The 18,973-nt window shown below is 39.2% G+C and overlaps 1 protein-coding gene and 2 long non-coding RNA genes across 5 annotated transcripts in view; 1 reads left to right on the top strand and 2 right to left on the bottom strand.

Annotated features, from left to right (window-relative positions):
* NUP210 (nucleoporin 210) overlaps positions 1–18,973 on the top strand; it is a 90,759-nt gene that overhangs the window by 31,736 nt on the left and 40,050 nt on the right. For both annotated transcript variants that reach the window (XM_082211852.1, XM_082211853.1), the window contains 10 exons: positions 2,759–2,896; positions 5,571–5,726; positions 10,777–10,975; positions 11,745–11,890; positions 12,953–13,174; positions 14,609–14,782; positions 15,121–15,313; positions 15,607–15,713; positions 17,086–17,190; positions 17,277–17,378. In XM_082211852.1, coding sequence (XP_082067978.1) covers positions 2,759–2,896; positions 5,571–5,726; positions 10,777–10,975; positions 11,745–11,890; positions 12,953–13,174; positions 14,609–14,782; positions 15,121–15,313; positions 15,607–15,713; positions 17,086–17,190; positions 17,277–17,378 — 1,542 coding nt within the window. The remainder of the gene's footprint in view (positions 1–2,758; positions 2,897–5,570; positions 5,727–10,776; positions 10,976–11,744; positions 11,891–12,952; positions 13,175–14,608; positions 14,783–15,120; positions 15,314–15,606; positions 15,714–17,085; positions 17,191–17,276; positions 17,379–18,973) is intronic.
* Positions 110–5,651, bottom strand: LOC309526086. The gene is made up of 4 exons (XR_014216651.1): positions 5,564–5,651; positions 3,268–3,437; positions 2,781–2,877; positions 110–1,365 (listed from the first exon to the last, which is right to left on the bottom strand). It is a non-coding gene; the product is annotated as an uncharacterized lncRNA (long non-coding RNA).
* Positions 5,734–18,350, bottom strand: LOC309526082. 2 transcript variants are annotated; one of them, XR_014216644.1, is made up of 4 exons: positions 18,302–18,350; positions 10,759–10,872; positions 6,249–7,483; positions 5,734–5,919 (listed from the first exon to the last, which is right to left on the bottom strand). It is a non-coding gene; the product is annotated as an uncharacterized lncRNA (long non-coding RNA). The 2 variants fall into 2 exon arrangements; XR_014216645.1 differs by lacking the exon at positions 18,302–18,350 and adding an exon at positions 11,163–11,738.

The following is an 18,973-nucleotide window of genomic DNA, read 5'->3' as shown; positions in this document are numbered from 1 at the left end:
CCGCTAGACGAAGAGAATCACAGAACGGATTCTTTTCGTCTTGCGAGGCACCACTGTAACTTGTTTTAATAGAAATGAAGGACCCCTTACAACTATAAGCACATCTATTTGAAAATAAGTTCTATTGATTTCAGTAGAATTTCATTTCAAGTAATTGTCTTCACAATTGCAAACTGACTACATATCCCTAAATACATCAATCTGAAGCAACTCAGTTGGACATTTTTGATCACGGGGGCTTTTTTCTAAGTAATGTATTCAAGTAGTAAAGCTTTTTCTGAACTGTACTCATGCTATTCTGAACTCATGCTATAGATATGAGTTGCTCAGCCATGATGAAAAAGCCCACTGTATACAAAGGAAAATAATGTGTTTGGGAGCAGACTAGGTTGCCTCTATTTGTTAACCTGACTCTTTTGTATATGCTTGAAGTTAGGGGCTTTCCCTCTCCTACAGGGAGCATTCAAACATCCTAGGCAGGACAGTCTGGTAAAACCTTTACCAAAAAATTAAGTGGATTGTTTAAATTGAGCTTCAATAATTTGCAAAATACGAGGATAAGCTGCAAAGCTAACTTCCTATAGACTGGCCCCAATTTGCAAGTTTTGAAGCCATTCCTGGTGTCTTTTTGATTACTGAAGACAAATGGGATAGGAAGGAACAGTCCTTCCTACTGTTGTTATATATATAAAACAATTTAAAATACTCATTTTACATCCTTAATATATTAATGACTTCGCTTCTTCTCTTTCCATGGTTCATTTTACATATCATAAATCCCCGCATATTTTACAAAAACTATACCATTCAGTATTCCATTATTGCATCCATCAAAACTTGTTTACACTGTTGGATTTATTTTATTGCTGCCAGCATTTTCAGCTGTATACAATTATTTCCCATATATTCAATAAACGTTTTCCAGTCTTTTATAAACATATGTTCTTCTTGTTCTCTTATTCGATATGTTAAGTCTGCAGGTTGTGCATAGTCTGTCAACTTAAGTTGCCATTCTTCTTTAGTTGGGACATTGTTTGTTTTCCATTTTGGCGCTATCAAAACACGGGCTGCAGTGGTAGCATACATAGATAACCTTTTCTGACACCTGGGAATTTCAGTCTGAATTATCCCCAACAGAAAGGACTCTGGTTTGGGGGGGGGAGTACTTTTAATCATTTTTTTTTCAATAGTGTTAACAATTATTTCTTAGCAATCTGGTCCCTGTTGGTCCTGAAGCTGCTGTAGAGGCAAGAGGCTTTTGCAGTTGCTCATGGAATGAGGGAGGCCTGGCAAGTTTCTTCAGTGTTCAGTTACATGCTTCGCTGGCACCAAGGAGAGGGCAGGGCTGTGAGGTTTTCTTCATACCTAGCCAACATGGGTATCAAAAGGAAATGTTATAATAATATACGGTAATTAAATCTGCAACATTCCTATAGACCACTGGTGACTGAGTCCCTGCTATCAGTCTGGATGTGCAAAGTACCCCAAGGATATAACACCATGCCAAAGTTTTGAGTGCCCCCATAACCAACACCATTGATTCCAGAATATCTTGTTAGCAACCTCCCACAGGAAATAAAGCAATGCTTCTGTGACTAATGAGAAGTTGCTGCTCAAGGCTGCAGATCTTGGCAGCCCTGGATAGTTGCAAGCTGATTTACTTGGGATAATTGTCTAGGGAATTGTTTCTTGACTTAGAATGTAATTGCCGGTATGGAGTTCAGAAAAACCCATTAATGGGAACAGATAAACAGCTTCTATTTTGAAATACACTTCTTTCTGGTTTAAAGTTTAGTGGATGTGGTCTTATCCAAGTGTGGAAAGTGATGCATAGTTTAATAAGGAGACTGACTTACTTTATAATGCTGTTGTAAGGATTACAACTAGGTCACATATGTGAATTTAAAAGTGTTATTGAAGTGTTTATACTAATGTAGTAGTAGTAGTAATAGTAGTGGAAAATACTAAGTGGGTTTTTTTAACAATTAACTTTATTGTGAGCAACGTGTCTTTGGTTAACAATAGTAATTGTTATATACTGTAGATTAGCCATTGCTTTTTGGGGTAACTATAGAGCATATCCAACTGAGTTACTTAGAGTAGACCCAATGAAATCAATGGATGCAAGATTCATTAATTTCACTGAACCCACTCTGAATATAACTAATGTTTTGATATTGGAAACAATCTTATGATCCTAACATTACTTGCTTGGAGTTGAAAGGAAGCCCCCAGAATGTAGTAAGGCCTTTGGACCAAAACCCATATCTTCAGGTTATCAATATCATACATTTCTAATACATATATGTTGACAAAAATGTGCTCTGCAACACAAATTAGAAGGCCACTCTCTGTATCAGCTTCTTAGCCCATGTATGTATTTTTATTACTACTATTAAAAGACACTACAGTACACCTTTCAGTAATATTCTCGGGGCAACTATAGATTAAAACAGTAAAGCAGCTTAGCAAAATAGTAATCAGCACACAGCCTTTAAAAGGGGAAAATAAAGAGGTCTTTGCCTGGTGCTGAAAGTACATTAAATTGAGTGCCAGCTGAGATGGCCAACTATGTAACTTCAGAGACAGGGAGACATGGAGAAGTGTCTCCAGTGTATGTGACGATGCAGAAGTTCATGAACATGTGAGAGATGAAATAAGCATCCCTAAGTTCCCCCCCGGCATTTCATCTTTTTAAGATTCAGACAGACTTTGTCAAATAAACAAAGTTTAATTAGTGCATAATTTATTTTAATAGGATGGAGGTGTTCACACACTACCTGTTCCTGTACAGAATCAGCAAGAAGTAGACATTTATGTTCCCATTGCTCTTTCACCAAGCATTTTGACGTTTCCATGGCAGCCGAAAGCTGGAGCCTATCAGTACACAATAAAGGTAAGTGCTGAAAGCCATCTAAATGCAGAAAACAGTCCGCCTCGCTATTGGGTACTTGATGACTCTATTGTACGTTATTAACTTTTGAAGCTGCAACCCTCTTTCTATTAGAAAATGGAATTTCGTTACTCTTCTGCTGCAATTTGACACCTGCTGCTTCCAGAACTGCATTTTGTTTTATGGCACACTCTTATGATTAAGGAGCCTTCCTTTTAAAGTAGGTATGATTGCAGAACATAACCTGTGGTGGTAGAAAATAACAAATGGAAAACAAATAAAAAATCTTATGGTTTATGGCAGGTAGGTTCCATAAGTTAGGAGCTTTGTTGACTGCCAAGAAGATAGCCAGAGCAGCACTCGCACCGACATACTTCACTTCCTCTGTTTCATCCACCATTGCAATAACATTGCTGTTGGGAGGCAAAGGCCACAGCTTTATTTATAGTAGATCTTCCAACCATGACTCTTCTGCTGCAATTTTCATGCTTTCTCAGTTTCCAGCGAATAAGGTTAACCAGAAGCATCTTTTCTTTGAACTTTCCTGGGAAAAACAAATTCTGTTACGCAAGCATTTTTTTGGTTTTGTTTACAGGTAACTCAGTTAAGGGTGTCAGAGCTCTTCAGATCTCTGACAAAGATTTTCGTCCTCTTTGTATCAGAAATTGAAAAGAGGCATCTATGTGAAGCATACTTTAGGGATAAATGCCAAGCTGTGTGGGTTTCTGACATGTAAAAATACAGAAGTCTTAGTTAAGTCATCTGATTTGAGAGAAAGAAATTTACCGTATTTTTCGCCCCATAAGATACACTTTTCCCCCTCCAAAAATTAAGGGGAAATGTGTGTGCATCCTATGGGGCGAATGCAGGCTTTCGCTGAAGCCTGGAGAGCGAGGGGGGGTCAGTGTGCACCGACCCCTCTCGCTCTCCAGGCTTCAGGAAGCTATCCGCTAGCTGTAGGAGACCCAGCTCTCCCAGGGCTAGCGGAGAGCTTGCCTGCACTCAGAAGCTTGGGGCGCGCTGAGCTACACACACCCCAAGCTTCAGGATTAACACAGCGCACCTGGGGGGGGGAATAAAATTTTTTTTCCTTTATTCCCCCCCCCCAAAAAAAAACAACTAGGTGCGTCCTATGGGCCGGTGCGTCTTATGGGGCGAAAAATACGGTAAGTTATGGGGCTGAATCTAGATTTTTGCTTCCGCGGGTAGGAGCATCTGTTGAACAAAGCTCTACTCAGTGGATGCTCCTGCTGGTGTGCATGTGTGGTTTGTGCTTCTGTTAATTCAACCCCCTCCCCTCCGAATGTGAGAGGTGGTGCAGTGGGGACAGAATGTATTAGAACTCAATCCAACTCCAGAAGGGTATGGGAGATGTGTGGTGGTGATCACCCCCTATTTATAAATGTTTGATTATTTGGGCAGTTTGGCCTGTGAAAGTGAAATTATTTCCTGGGTTTTTAAATTTGTGTTTCTGCTTAGAATAATTCTAAACATAATTATTTATGATAATTTGAGAAACTCTCCTGCATGTGCAGAGTAATCTGACCAGTGGAGAAGATGAGTGGGAAGGAATTCTGCATGTGGAAGAGTGTGGGTAATTTACAGTGCCCTTATTGGGTTTTCTTTCCTCGCTGCCAGAATTTATAACTCATATCAGACTGCTATTGACGATATTCTACTTATGGCAGTGGGTTTTTTATAGAGCGGAAACAGATGGTACACATCTCTGATATGCATAGCATACAGAGCTATCCCGTTGCTTGATCTGTGAGGTCATACATCTCTCCATAGTTTACACGCTATAAAAACAGAGTACTGTAAATGCATCTTCTTGTTCAAGCCACAAAGACAAAATGAAGATAAATGTGTGAAGATTTACCTAGCAGTTTTGATTTTAGGAAAGGACTTAGGGCTGATGACATGCATTTTACAGCTACTGAGTCCTTTGAAAGACTAAGGGTGTTGCAGGCCAAAGTATTCAGACCTTTGTATGAAGCATAGTGAAAACCGGCGCTCTTCATTGTTGTCAACGGCTGACTTCTGATGAATTTCAGAAGCGATGTATATACACAGCTAACCTCCCCTTAAGACTAAAAATAAAGACATGATGACAGCAAGAAATCAATTTTCTGTGCCCCCTTTTGCCATTAATTCTTTTCAGAAATTCCCATTGGTAGAAAAACACTTTCAGCAGTACACAGGTTAGCTGCACTGAGACTTGAAATCATTCAGTTGGCTGTCTCCGGCTTTCAGTAAAACGGAATTAATCGGAGTTCTTAAGAACGCAGCAATGCTATACGCTGGGCCTCTTGTGTGCTGACTTGTGAAATGATATGCTGACTACTGGCACTATTAATCACTGAGGTATCTCTCGGTATCAAAAATTTAGCCGGCGATAGAGAACCAGAGGGGGAGAGGTGTCTGTGGCCATTATAACTATGAATGAAACATCTTTGTGTAAGGAAATAAGAGATTAAAATGCAGCAGAGTGTGGATCCCTGATGTTTCTAGTTCAGCGGAAGAGTGTTTTTCTCCATGAATGTCTGGCTAGCAGTTCTAGGCTAGGCTATTCTAATCTATTTGAGTAATTTGCAGAATGGGTAACTTAGGGGTATATATGAGAACAAGTAATAAAATGAATATATTTATTTCTTATGTTTTTTCATTTACCGTCTAGGCTCATGGTGGAAGTGGTAATTTTTCTTGGTCCTCATCTAACCAAAACGTTGCTACAGTAACAGTCAAGGGAGTAATGACCACTGGAAATGAAATTGGTGTCAGTATTATACGTGCCAGTGACGTTCAGAATTCATTGCATTACGGGGAAATGAAGGCAAGTAATACTTATTTTGCTTTTCCTTCCAAGAAGGGTCTTATCAGAATCTGCAGAGGAGGCACACTGTGCTATCAGTCATGAAGCAGAAGAGTTCATGTCTCTTTCTGTGCCTAGGGAATTCTACTTGTGGGGCTTCAGAGCAGACAGGAAATGTTGAACATCCTTTCGCTTCTCTCACAAGAGGGTTTCCCTAGATGAATTATTTATGTTTGTTAAATACTGCAGAAGCAGCTTTTCATACATATGGAGTACGAGACAAGGAGGGAAAACAGGATAAAATGCACAGGATGACTGAGGCATGCCCCCTCTTACTACTGGCTAATTTTCTTATTTTTAAAGAAAACTCTAGCACTTGGAGATTTAGGGAAGTTAAACAGGAAAAAGGTTTCATTTTACAACAAAATTGGTAAAAGAAAAGATGTGCCAGGAGGCAGAATCATTTCAAGAAATTGTTAACTAATATTTCTATAACAATTGAGTGGATGCTACAAGTTTCCAAATAAGATGGTAAATACATACTATATTTTAATTCCTTAAACTACTTGCAGAAGTTTTGCAGCTGAGGTCTTAATCCTTGAGTCTTGAGACAAGGTGGTACTTTGTCAGTCTTATATAAATCTCATTCCTGAGCCTCTTCTACTAGTATAGCAGACCAGGGGATCACCACACCCCTCCTAATGGGTTTGGAATTATTCCTCTCTCTTTCCAGAAGATCTCTTTCCTTCTTCCTGAAATGAGACCAAAGGAGAGTGTTTCCTCACAACTCCGCTTCTCCTTTTTCAAATTCCCAGTTCTCACTTCTCTGTATACTCTTAAAAGACAATAGTCACTATCTTTTAAGTTCAGAGACTTCTTTCTCTGGCTATAGATACTTTCCTCAGGGCGCATTTTACACAAAGCTCAGAGGCTATTCTCCTATCCAGCTGAACACCAACTCCCAGCTGCTTTTCTTTTTCTCTCACAAAGTGCTGTCTCCACTCCCCTCTGGATAGCTGTACCTGCTGCCAACTCTGCAAGCTATACCACTCTGGGGAAATTTCACAGCACTGCACCACTAAATTCTGGTCTACCTGAGCTTTCCGTCACAATGACCAACATGTTAATTTTGGTTCCTTTTTAAATTGCTAAAGGTGAATAATGCTGTCCTTTATCCATTGTCATCTGGCTAAATGCTAACACCCTACAGATGAGGAGAACCGCAGAAAGATTTGAAGACACTTCCTACAAACCTTGTAGAAAGGTTGCATTGGTGAAATTCAGGTTACAAGACACAAAATTGACTTACCTGAAATAGTCTTCAGCCAGAAGAAGGAGGCTTCTAAATAAGTTTTCCAAATTATCTGTTCTCCTCCCAAAGTGAAATTGCAAACATTTAAAACTCCTGGAGAGCCAATTTTCAGCTACAATTATATATAATGACTGATCCATAGTTCATGCAGATTTCTGCACACTCACCTGTCAAACAGATGGTTAACCACACTTCTCACCTGTTGTGATTCTGGATTTAATTTCCCCTCTTCCTCCTAGTTTTTCAAATAGATGATTGGCACCATCAGAGCTTACCATATTTAACAACTGTAAAGAGGTGCACGTGCAAACCTAATCTAGTATGAATAGGAATACATGCAGAGCCAGGTGCTGAATGTGTTGTATGTCTGGGAGGGGTAAATCTGGGTGATTGTGGGCCCAGGCTAGTAAGCAGACAGGAACAAATTAGCAGGTACCAGGCCAATTGTTTCAGTCAAACTGTATAGCTGTAAACCAGAGAGAGAAAAAACTTTATACAGTATGAAGTTCCTAAAATGCTCATTCAAAAATACATCAAGAAATGCCTGCCCCACCCTACTAAAAACTGAGCACCATAGTAGAGGCTAACATAACCACCAATAGCCTATGTAAATCATGTCTTGGTCTGGTGCCCCCAAACTGACAGTGATGGTGCCAGACACATCCGCAGAGCATTCCGCAGATGGAGAGCCCCGTTGAAAAAACCTAGGAAGAGACACATGGAGAAGGTCTTCTGATGAAGATCTCTGAGTCTGGGCTGGTTCATGTGGAGAGAGGGGCTCCTTGAGGCATCTTTAGCCACATAAGATTTCATAGGTGAAACCAGCACTTTGAATTGAGCTCAGAAACTAAACTGTAGCCAGTGCGATTGGGCCAGAATTGGTGTAATATGTTCAGACCTTCTGGTCCCAGTCCGTAATCTCACAGCTGAATTCTGTACTAGCTGTAGTTTTCTGAACTGGCTTCAAAGACATCCCCACATACACAATTGTGCTGTCTCTAATAGCACAAGCAAAGCCTGACTTCTAAGATCAGCCAGGTATTATATGTGCCCAACCTGACTCTCTAGAGCCTGTGTACTTAAGAATATAGAGATATGTTTTCATTTGGACTACTGTGCTTATGTCAGATAGATGGTACCACCTGGACCAGTTATAATGCAACAACTAATGGAGAGGAATCTGGTTAAAGAGCCACTGCCTGCTATTTTAATCAAGAGCTATTGGAATCCTGCCAAGTTCACATTGTATGTTTGTTTTCTAAAAGCCCTTTTGCTAGGGTGCATTTTCCAGGAACATAGTGATTGTTCCAGAGCGAAAAGCCATTTACTAGACAGTCACTCTTGGTATGAAAGTAAGTTGCAACTGCAGTGCCTATGGTGTATGTAACAGCTTGTTTTCAATCTGTTTTAAGCAGTCTGTCCTTTCAAAAATATTTTAAATGGACATTGAACACAGCAGTTTAAATATTAAGTTGCAGTGTTATCCTGCTTGCTAACCTACTACTAAAGTTAGATGGAGGTTTGTTATGCACTGTGTGTATGTACCACACAATATCTCTGTCCCCAAAATGTCATTTTCCAGGAAATGATAGCTGCCTACATGAGGCTCAGAAATGAGATGTTTAGTTAAACCTTTACTTTGAGATTCATGATTCAAAACGCAGAGCCATATGAGTGCACTTCATCTCATTTGAACTTGCAAGAACGAGCATTAAATGAAACAAGTGCCTTCAGTTTAACATTTTAACTGTCTCTGCTCAAGCTTTGCATCTTGTGTTTGAAGCAAACATCTGCCTGCTGACCTTGATTATCAGGTTATGCAAGTAGTCTATACCTTTCATGAGGATTACATTTTTAACACCATGCCATATGGTCCGCAATTTAACCTGAAGCATTAGACAGGTGGCTTAAAAAGTTAGACACACTGAATAAAAGCTTTGATCAAGCAGTTGTTATGAAATGTTGCTATCCATCTGTGATGATTTCTTGATGATAGCAAGGAATAAAATATAAACTTGGAATTTAAGCATCTGCTTCTCCCCACATTTGAGATAGCATTTCCATGTGTATATTATAGAAAATATGTGACAGAAGTGAGCTGTCAATAAACACAACAGTCACATGCGTATTAAGCACGCACCAAACCTGCTGTGCATTCACTCTGACTCAGTGTGATTGACCACAGTCCTGTTTATATTTACATGTCTGTAAGCTCTGTTTATTGAAATGGACAGAGCCTGCTGCTGCATGTAATAACATGTGGAGTATTAATGCAACACAGGCATACAAAGGAGAATAGAAGAGGTTCTCTGACCAGCTCCTAAGTCCATGCACAGATAAAATATAAGAAGTAGCATCTCTTTCTGAGTTCCCTTCTTTCCAAGTCATATTGAAGGAAGAGTGACGTCACCCCCTACAATCCAATCCCTAAAGGTTCACTCCCAGGGGATATTCAATTTAGCCAACCTGTTTTGACTTGGAGAGAAAAGCTTCACCTGCCACAAGGTCCTATGCTTCCCTGGGATTCCCTAGGCTTCTGATACACATTTTGAGAGCCATGGTATTGGAGGCTCTTTCAGAAGAGAGAGGACTCCTTGAAGAAGTGAGGGGGATCAGAGTAATACACCTACAGTGACTGCAAAGTTTATAGGTGCTAAATTCCTATTCTACTATTATGCAGTGACATCTGCACATTCACGTTTGGACAAGATGATGTTAAAATGAGATGTTCAAATGCATTTCAGTTTATTATTTCTTTCTCCACAAAAGGATCTCAGCTTCTCTGTTACCAGTAGCATTGTCACTATCTCTTGCCCAATTCCTGAGCATTGAGCCAGAGATGAAATGAAGAAATTGAAATGAGTGGGAATTTCCCTTTTGGATGACATGAATTCAGCTTGGTCACTTTCATTGTCAGCATGTTATAAAGAATAAGCCCCAAAGATTTAAATCTCCTTAGGAACAGTAGGCATTCAACAAAGGTTATATTAGCAAAGACATTGTGGTGTTTGGCCATATGGTCAATACCTAGAGGTTCTTAAAGCTCATTGTGGTGAAACTCCCACAATTGCAGAAATCTAGAGCACGACAACTCTAACAACAATGAATCTACGGTAGTCCTTAACTCAGATATAGCACCAAGTGCATTAGGGGAGAAAGGAAAGGTGCAATCAAGATCCTAAGGGGCTCTTTGCTTGCATTTAGATTTTCTAAGAAGGAACTACTGCCTCTGTTATTCTTGAATGAGGAATTAGATAAGTGGAGGTCCATTAGACAGATATTATTGAACCTTAAATAACTAAAGTGTAATTTATAGGAAGTTAACAAAGAATGTCATGTCTTCCCTAGCAATTCCATTGCCTCCTTAATACATAAACCAAACCATATTGAGGGGATTTGCCCATGTCTGCCTTTGGACCTGTCTCTAGGTCTCACTTTTTTGACTGTGTGTGGGCATAAAGGGTGTAAGTTGTGTAATCGGGGGGAGGGGGTGTGAGAGAGAGAGATCTCTAAGAGTCTCAGGAGCTCTGCAAGGTATTTGTGTCATGCTTTGTTCTGATTATAACAAAGTTATTTGTCTGCAAGTCACGCATTCCAAATTAGAAGTTGGAAATTTTTGAGGTTAAAAGTGAAACTTTCAGATAGTTAAAAGTGGCTAAAAATAAGCAACTTTCTCTTGGCATTTCAAATTTTCCAGTTCAGGTTTTGTTCATTATCTCCATTCTGGCTGCTGTGTCTTACCTCATTATTGTTTCCTAGGTGTACGTGACAGAACCTAGTGGCATGGAGTTCACGCCATGTCGAGTTGAAGCACGTGTGGGTGAAATCCTGGAGCTGCCTCTGAAGATTAATGGTCTAATGAATGAAGAAACCAGTCAGATGGTCACCCTGAGCGACTGTTCACATTTTGATTTAGTTGTCGAGGTTGAGAACCGTGGTGTATTCATTCCACTTCAAGGTGGCTTAAAAGGAATTACTTCATTTCAGTTTTTAAGATAGAGGAACAAATATGTAATCCACTTACTGGCATGCTAAGGATTCTTTTATCAATAGCAAATGCTTATGAATAACTAAGAGGTGTTATATAGATCAGGGGTTGAGAGCTTGTTGCTTTCCCAGTTGTTACAATTCCCATCATTCCTCACCATTGGCTATGCTGGATGGGGCTGATGGAGTTGGAAGTCAGCAACCTCTGGAAGGATACAGGTTCCCAGTCCACTTTTGTTTTGTTTCATCCATTTATAATAATAATAAAAGTTTGTAAAAAACAACAACAACAAAACTGGTTATATAATAGGAATTGATTGTACAGGTGGTGCCCATTTTAGGCTTGTCCAACTGAAATGTGATCACCAACGCATGGGTCCTTTTATACCCAGAAGAAGGCAGAACAGGGTTGGGGGTGGGTCATGCTTATACGTTCTCTGTCGATGTACACTGGGGCAAAAATTGGAACTCCTGTGCAAAATGGTCACCGACCTTTCCTTCCCCCACCCTCCACCCCAAGACTTTCGCAGTGCTAGCAATACTGTTTTGATCTGCTGACTTTTCACTTCACTATTTGTATTACTTTATATGTGTTCTTGTTCTTGTAAACTGCCCTGGAAAATATGTAGATTATTCAGGGCAGGTGGTTTACTTATAAAAACAACATGAATAAATTTGATTTTAATTTTACTTAAATTTACACATTGCACATTTTTACTCTCCTTTGATTTCCTTAACAGGAAGACTAAAGCCAACTTCTGACTACTGCAGTGGGGTCAGGGTAAAAGCTGAAGCCCAAGGATATACAGCACTTGTTGTTAGTTACACCCATGAACATATCCACCTCAGTGCCAGCATTACTATAGCTGCCCATCTGCCACTAAAAGTAAGCCTTTAGTTCCCCCTTTTTCTTAGTCCTCGTAGCTTTTGATTCTTCAGTAAATACTTACTTGCAATACTGAGTGATTTGAGGTGAAGTCTTATAGGATACAAAGGGTTTCAATCAAAATTAAATCGCTTCATTCCCGTATGCTTGGATCTCTGATGCTTTCTACCTTGAATAATCCTTATAAACTGTTTACGGGTTTCAGGAACTACAAAATGTCCAACCACTTGTGGACATGTACCCTTGAGATAATAAGCCTGTTTCATTAATGTAATAGTAATAGCTAGATTGAATTAATCTAGAACTTTTTAGTATGTCTCAGTGGTCCAGAGCACTAGTTGTCACTTGCTTAAATAGATATCACATTAGTTTTAAAAGCAGATATTTTTTGTGGGGAGGGGTAGAGACAGAGTGGGGAAAAGAAGATTCAGAAAAGTCACTCACGTGGAGAAATTCCATGTTTGTAATGAGCTACAACTTTAGGGGGTGGGATTAAACCAGCACTATGCTCGGAAGCTGTATGCTGGCTCCCTTGACCAGTAAAGCGAGATGAGCGCCGCAACCCCAGAGTCGGCCACGACTGGACCTAATGGTCAGGGGTCCCTTTACCTTACCTTTATGCTCTGAATTTTTTTGCTTGTAAGCAAATACACTGAGGTAATACTGGTTTTGTTCCAATATTCCATAGGTTTCTAATGTCACTTCATATTCAGACAGCACCCCAAAACAACTTTAAGCTGTGCTTAAATCATATGATAAAAGATTCCTAAACTTGGTATAAAGTCGTTCAACATGACAGATTATTTGATTTTTCACGGCTAAGTGTTCATTTAGTTAGGTTAGGTTTATTTATACTTAGAGTTGCTGTTTTAATTTTTATAGTAATTTTGGATACAGTTTGGAGGCTTCAATATTTCAAGAATTCCAAGCAGAGTATATAAATCTCATAGGTTAAACATGAAGATCAGTGTGAGACAACAGTATGATGTGCTATTATTATATTATTTTCAGTATTTTGTAATTTTGTACCAAATTCTAATCAGGGTTACTTTCTTCTCCTAGACTGTTGATCCCATTTCTGCTGCCCTAGTAACTTTAGGCTCCTCCAAAGATATAATATTTGAAGGGGGACCCAGACCATGGGTTCTAGAACCATCCAAGTTCTACAGGAACATCAGCGCTGAAGATTCAGACAATGTCGGTTTATCATTACTAGGGCCACCTACAACTAGAAATCCTTTCCAACATTGGGTTAGAGCATCTTGCAGAGCCCTGGGGGAACAAGTGAGTAAGACGGATGGAGATGATAAATTTTGTTGGACTTTGAGACCACAAAAATATATATTGAATGGCTATACTTGTTCACTTGATGTGTTGTGAAACACTTTTGGCACAGTTTTGTGGGAAAGTGGCATACAAATAAATTGAAGGGGGGGACGTCCAACTCCCAAGAAACTGTGATCTACTCCCATTATTAAAAAAAAACTGGCAGTGATCTACCCATTGGTTGTTGTTGAGCTTTTTTGGGGGGTGCCAAAGTTAATACAGTATAATACAAAACTTGAATGCATAAATTAGTTGCTGCTCTTTATATAGATTCTGATAAATCTAATATCACTCTTGAGAACTAAGCATTTCAAAATTAGGTTAACATCACAAGTGCTTTTTCACAGAACCCTTTTATGTCACAGAATGTGTTAAAAGCGTCAACAGCTGAGTTCAGTTGCTGAGTACAAGACCACTGCTTTTTTTTCAGAGGGCATTGAACAGTCATTGGTGCTTTTTCCTCCTTAAACTATTTTCGGAGGTTCTGCAGATATAAATGGAGAACTGTAAGAAAAGATAAGTGGCAAACTGTCTTGGGGTTATTGGACATCTGAACAATTTTCAAATATGTCATAAGTACAAATGGGGGGGAGAGCAAAACAAACTCACCTAAGTCTCTCAGCAGTTCAATTTGCACTATTTGACTCTATCAACTTTCTTTGAGTGTGCTCAATTTCACAAGTGTCTTAAGACTTTGATGCACCCCATAAAAGGATCTGCATTTGCATATTCATTTAGATGAAAGTCACCTATTGTCTATTATCAGGTACAGCCAGGTATGTTCATTAAAAATATTCATGTTCAGGTCAAGACAAAGAGAGGAAAAAATATAGAACCAGCAACACTTAGAAAGTTGTTCTCATAGTGTTCATATAATCTACAATGACTTGAAATGTGCTGTCAGTTGATTTTCTTATAGGGTAAGAATATTGCTTTTGTCAGGAAAGAAAATGAAAAAGCCTTGAGCATTAAGAAATAAACTAACAACTCTTAAACTAGCCTTTGGTATATGTACATACCAGTTACTTTGTACTTTCCTTTTCCTTGAAGAAAGAAAGCTCTGCCATCTGTTTCAAAATCTTAAAAGCTTGATTTTTGTTTTGCAGTGTTAAGCTTGGTATAATAGCAATAATCAGTGAGAAGTTGTGCTTTGATAATGGACTGGAACTGTGTATGAAAATAAATGTCAAAATGATACATCTTTATCTGTCAGGAGTGCAGGTTATTACTGGAACATAAACTCATGTTGGCTTAATATTTCTTGCAAGAGAGAGAGAGCGCGAGAGAGAGAAAGAGAGAAAAATGAGTTTGCTTTAGATTGTGTGACAACAAAATTCCTTCCTAACACAGCATTCATATTTTCTTTTCATTCATTTTCTCATTTTTGTGCAGGTAATTTCCTTAATAATTGGAAACAAGCCCACGGTTACTAACCCCTTTCCAGCTGCTGAACCTGCTGTTCTGATGCTGATCTGTGCCAGTCCCTCCCGATTCACTTTGGCACCTATATATGCAGAACCTGAGATAGGTCTTTCCTGTCCTTTTCTTCATCAGAACAAGCAAGGGGTAAGAATGATAGTAAAATGCCTATCTTTAACTAGCATTTAAGTACCCTTTAGACATTTAAGAAATGGCATAGGAATTGTTTTTCTATGGCCTCATCCCAACATGCTGCTTAAAGGTTTAAATTCCTGCTAGCACACGGCTGGGGCCAATCATGTAGGCAAGCTTTCAACATGCTTGAGAGACGACAGTTTCCCCTGTTTTTTCACAAAAATCTTCAAACATTTATTCAGCTGAAAAATATGATTGTTGCATTACAATACACCATGGCTTGTCTTTCAATTCTACACAATTCCAAGGATAATTTTTCCTGTTTATAAACAAAATGATTTCTCTTCCAGGTCCCTGTCTCGAAATATCGCAATCCAGTATTGGAGATGGAGGTTTATGATCAACAGGGACGTAAATTTGACAATTTTAGTTCCCTTAATATTATCTGGGAATCAACAAAATATTCACTGGCCAGCATAGAAGCCGATATGCCAATGGAGCCGTTTTTGAAAAATCATGGAAATGGTCAGAACAAAATGCATGGTACGACTCCAGGACATTATGTATCACTTTTTTGTGTAAACTGGTTGAACTTGGTGCCATTAGTGCTAGATCAAAACACTTTGCTTTCTGTAGGGTGTTTTTTTTCCTTCTTGGAATGGGTCTGATTCTTTCTTTTTGTTCACACTTTGATGAGAAAAATGTTATTTTAAAAATATTTTAAAGATACAATGAAATGAGGGGAGGAAGGTCAGTTTCCTCCATGCTTCTGTATACTGATGCTTAACCAGGTAGTAAATGCTCCTTTTCCAGTTTTGTCTTTCTTTTTTCCTTAGGATTGCAAACTGTTTTAGTTCACAATAAACCTGGAGCAGTGACTATATCTGCCACTGCGGCTGGATATCAACATCTTCATCTTGCTGCTGCAGAAGTGAATAAACCGGTAATGCAGTTTTATTCCAGCTTTACCTACACTGCCCTAATGAGGTATATTTGCTATAGCCAGGTTTTTTTAGTGCATTTATATAGCATTTTAGTAGCTTTAAAATATATTCATCATAATGCAGACAATTATGGGCCTGACAGAAGCACTTAAATACATTTTTCCAGCAGAGAAGTGCCATTGCTCCCCTTTTTCTTTTAGTACTATAATCAAATACTATGGAGTTCTGCATTTGTATACCTGATTTGATAAGTGATTCTGCCTTGATGCAGAGCATCAAAGTCACTTATTACAGCTGCAGCTCTAAATGCCTCATCATATGTCCCACATGCTTTACTAATGCCTGGCTTCCACCCTAATCATCCTCTTCTAGATTAAGAGAGCATCCATTGTCAGCATCACTACATAGTACCAAGTAATCTCTAAGATCATACGGTATTAAGTTCCATCTCACAAAGAGAAGGAGTAGGAGTTAGGAGATTTGATTGAGAATGTAGAGCTAATGTGAGGAATTAATGAAGTCTAATTTTACTTCAGATCTCAAGTAGAAAACACAATTAGATGCCATTTCAAGGTACACCACTGAACCATGAGCTGAAGAATAGGCTTATTTTGCCGAGGCTCACCAAAATACATTGGCATGTTATGCCAAGATAGAGAAATACAGGAACGATGAACTGGTTACTAGGCAGTAGTGACCGACAGGGTGGCATTTCTTACGGGGCATCCCATCTTGGAGGTGAATGCCAGTAACCAAGAGGGTGAGGGGATGGGAGTTTAGCACTGGGCAGGTGCAGCAGCAGAGCCAATGAGATGCCCCTGCAGCTGTACCTGTACTGTGCTGACCTAAAGCCAAGTAAGCAATGCTGTCATGTCCAGACACTACCTGCTTCTGGGAAGCAGTCTTCCACAATCTATTTAACTATAATAAAACTTTGCATATTCATTTATTAATTAAATATTGTATATGCCACCATTTCTATACTGCGATATCAGTACAATCATACCTCGGGTTGAAGTAGCTTTGGGATAAGTATTTTCAGGTTGCGTGCTGCAGTGACCCAGAAGTAATGGAGCGTGTTACTTCCGGGTTTCACCGCTTGCGCATGTGCAGACGGTCAAAATGTCATCATGCACAGAAGCGGCGAATTGTGACCCGTGCATGCGCAGAAGCGCCAACGCAGGTTGCATACGCTTCTGGATGTGAACGGGGCTCCGGAACGGATCCATTTCGCATCCAGAGGTACCACTGTATATGGTGTGCAGTGATAAAGCATAATTACAAACTGTACAAAACAAAGTGTTTTTCGAAATGACATCAGATCAGAAGTTTCATGTGGCACTTTTGGGTTACCTTCCTTATCTCTTACAGTATGAACCTCTTACACCTGTGTCCTCCAGCATTGAGTTAATACTCGTGGACGATGTAAAAGTGAGTCCTAAAGAAGTGACTATCTATAATCACCAGGCTGTCAAGGTAAGGCATTCCCTTTACACATTATTAAGTGAACTGTGCAAAGATATAAACTATGTAAATTATATAATATGTACTTTTCTTGGCAGACTGAACTGCTCATAAAGGAGGGCTCTGGATATTTTCTTGTTAATACCAGCGCTCTCAATATTGCAAAAGTGACTTATGAAGAAGCTCAAGGTGTTGCAGTGGTAAGTAGCATAATGCACTGTTTTTACTTTAGAGGGAAAACTCTTTAGTACACAATGATTTTTCTAAAGTAGAGTGGCGGGAGCCTGACGTCATGCTCATTAGTTTCAATAAAGCAGCCTTAGAATTTCCAATGAGAACTCCTCTATGCTAGGGAACAGCCTCCCAGGAACATATCCCAAACAAATCTATTTGGAATGAATAGGAGTTAAACAAGGCCCAGTATTTAATCTTAGTGGAATTCTGCGAGATATATTCCTGGTGTCCAGGGCTGCATACTGTAAACCATTTTGAGGTTTTTTCTTACAATCAAGTGGACTAGAGCCCAGGAACACGGTAAATCAAAACCTTGGATCTTCATATATTGTATGCTTCATACTGCCTTGATATATACTTTTATGAAAGCGCAGGTTGTAAATACTTCAATAAATAATAAAGCTGGCTGACCACTATGAAGTTCTGGGAAATCAGAGAACTTTTCCATTTTACCCTGTAGACTAGGGCCACCAAGACCCTTGACTGACTCTCCTCTGAGTCCTGGATAAATTATTCCCTGGCTAATTTAGACTGTGTCATTAAATTCAGCAAAAGAAAAAACCCTTCTGTGTATGACTTATTTTGTCATTTTCTGGGCAGATGTGTAGATAAAACAATGTAGAAATACAAGCATTAAAAAGCATTCTGTAGCCATAATAGTATAAAGAATTACTTTAACAAAACATCTTAAAACTTGGATTAATACAATAATTTCTAATTCAGAGATTAGTTGAATCAGTTACTGTACCAGCAAGATTAGCCTAGCCTGAACTAACTGTAAATGCCTGTCTACAAGTCGCCACTTCATGTTGTCCTTTTCAAACTGATTTCCTTCCTCTGCCATTTCCCTCCACGCCCCTTTCCTTGTATGTCTTGTCCTTTTACTTACCAAGTTGAGGGCGGGACCTTCCTCTCATTTCTGTGTCAATGTGAGCCACTTGGGGAGGCATTAAAAAAACATTGGTTGTAATTAGTGCTATCTCAGGCTCGTTGATTTCAGTGGGTCTACTCTTGAGTAGGACTTGCTTGGCTACAACCTGTCAGTTACATAAATAAATGCATCAGCAAATCAGCTTTATGCATATTGCATCTGATGCCTTTTGTAATAGTGAAATTAGGCTCAGCCATTCCAGAAAGTGTCGCACTTTAGCATGATATACTGTATCTTGCTTTTCTCAAATTTTGTCTGTATTTTCTTTTTTAAGGTCTTTTTAAAAAGACCTCTTCCTTTCTCTTCATGATTTGTGTTTTGTTTTTGTGTTACTGATGCCGGTGGGGAAAATACAGGTCTAGAGGTTACCCTCTGCATTAGGGTCTGTTAATGCAATTGCTACCTACAGGCCCTTTGCACTAACTCAGTGACAGGAGAAAGCTTAAATATATTTTACAGCTTTACTTGAAAGGGGTAGATTCTCCTTTAGAGGAAAAATGCCTTTTAAAGTATTAGTGCATTTCTCTTTTATCCAGGATAGCAGTGTTCCATTTGTTGATTGCTGTAAGAAAATTCAGAACCATTAAGAATTGCATTTTTGTATGTCCTCACCTCCCACCCTTTCTGGTA

Source organism: Podarcis vaucheri (genome assembly GCF_965113315.1).
Source record: "Podarcis vaucheri genome assembly, chromosome: 2".
In the NCBI taxonomy this organism is placed as follows: Eukaryota; Metazoa; Chordata; class Lepidosauria; order Squamata; family Lacertidae; genus Podarcis; species Podarcis vaucheri.
This window is presented reverse-complemented; position numbering and strand designations above follow the sequence as displayed.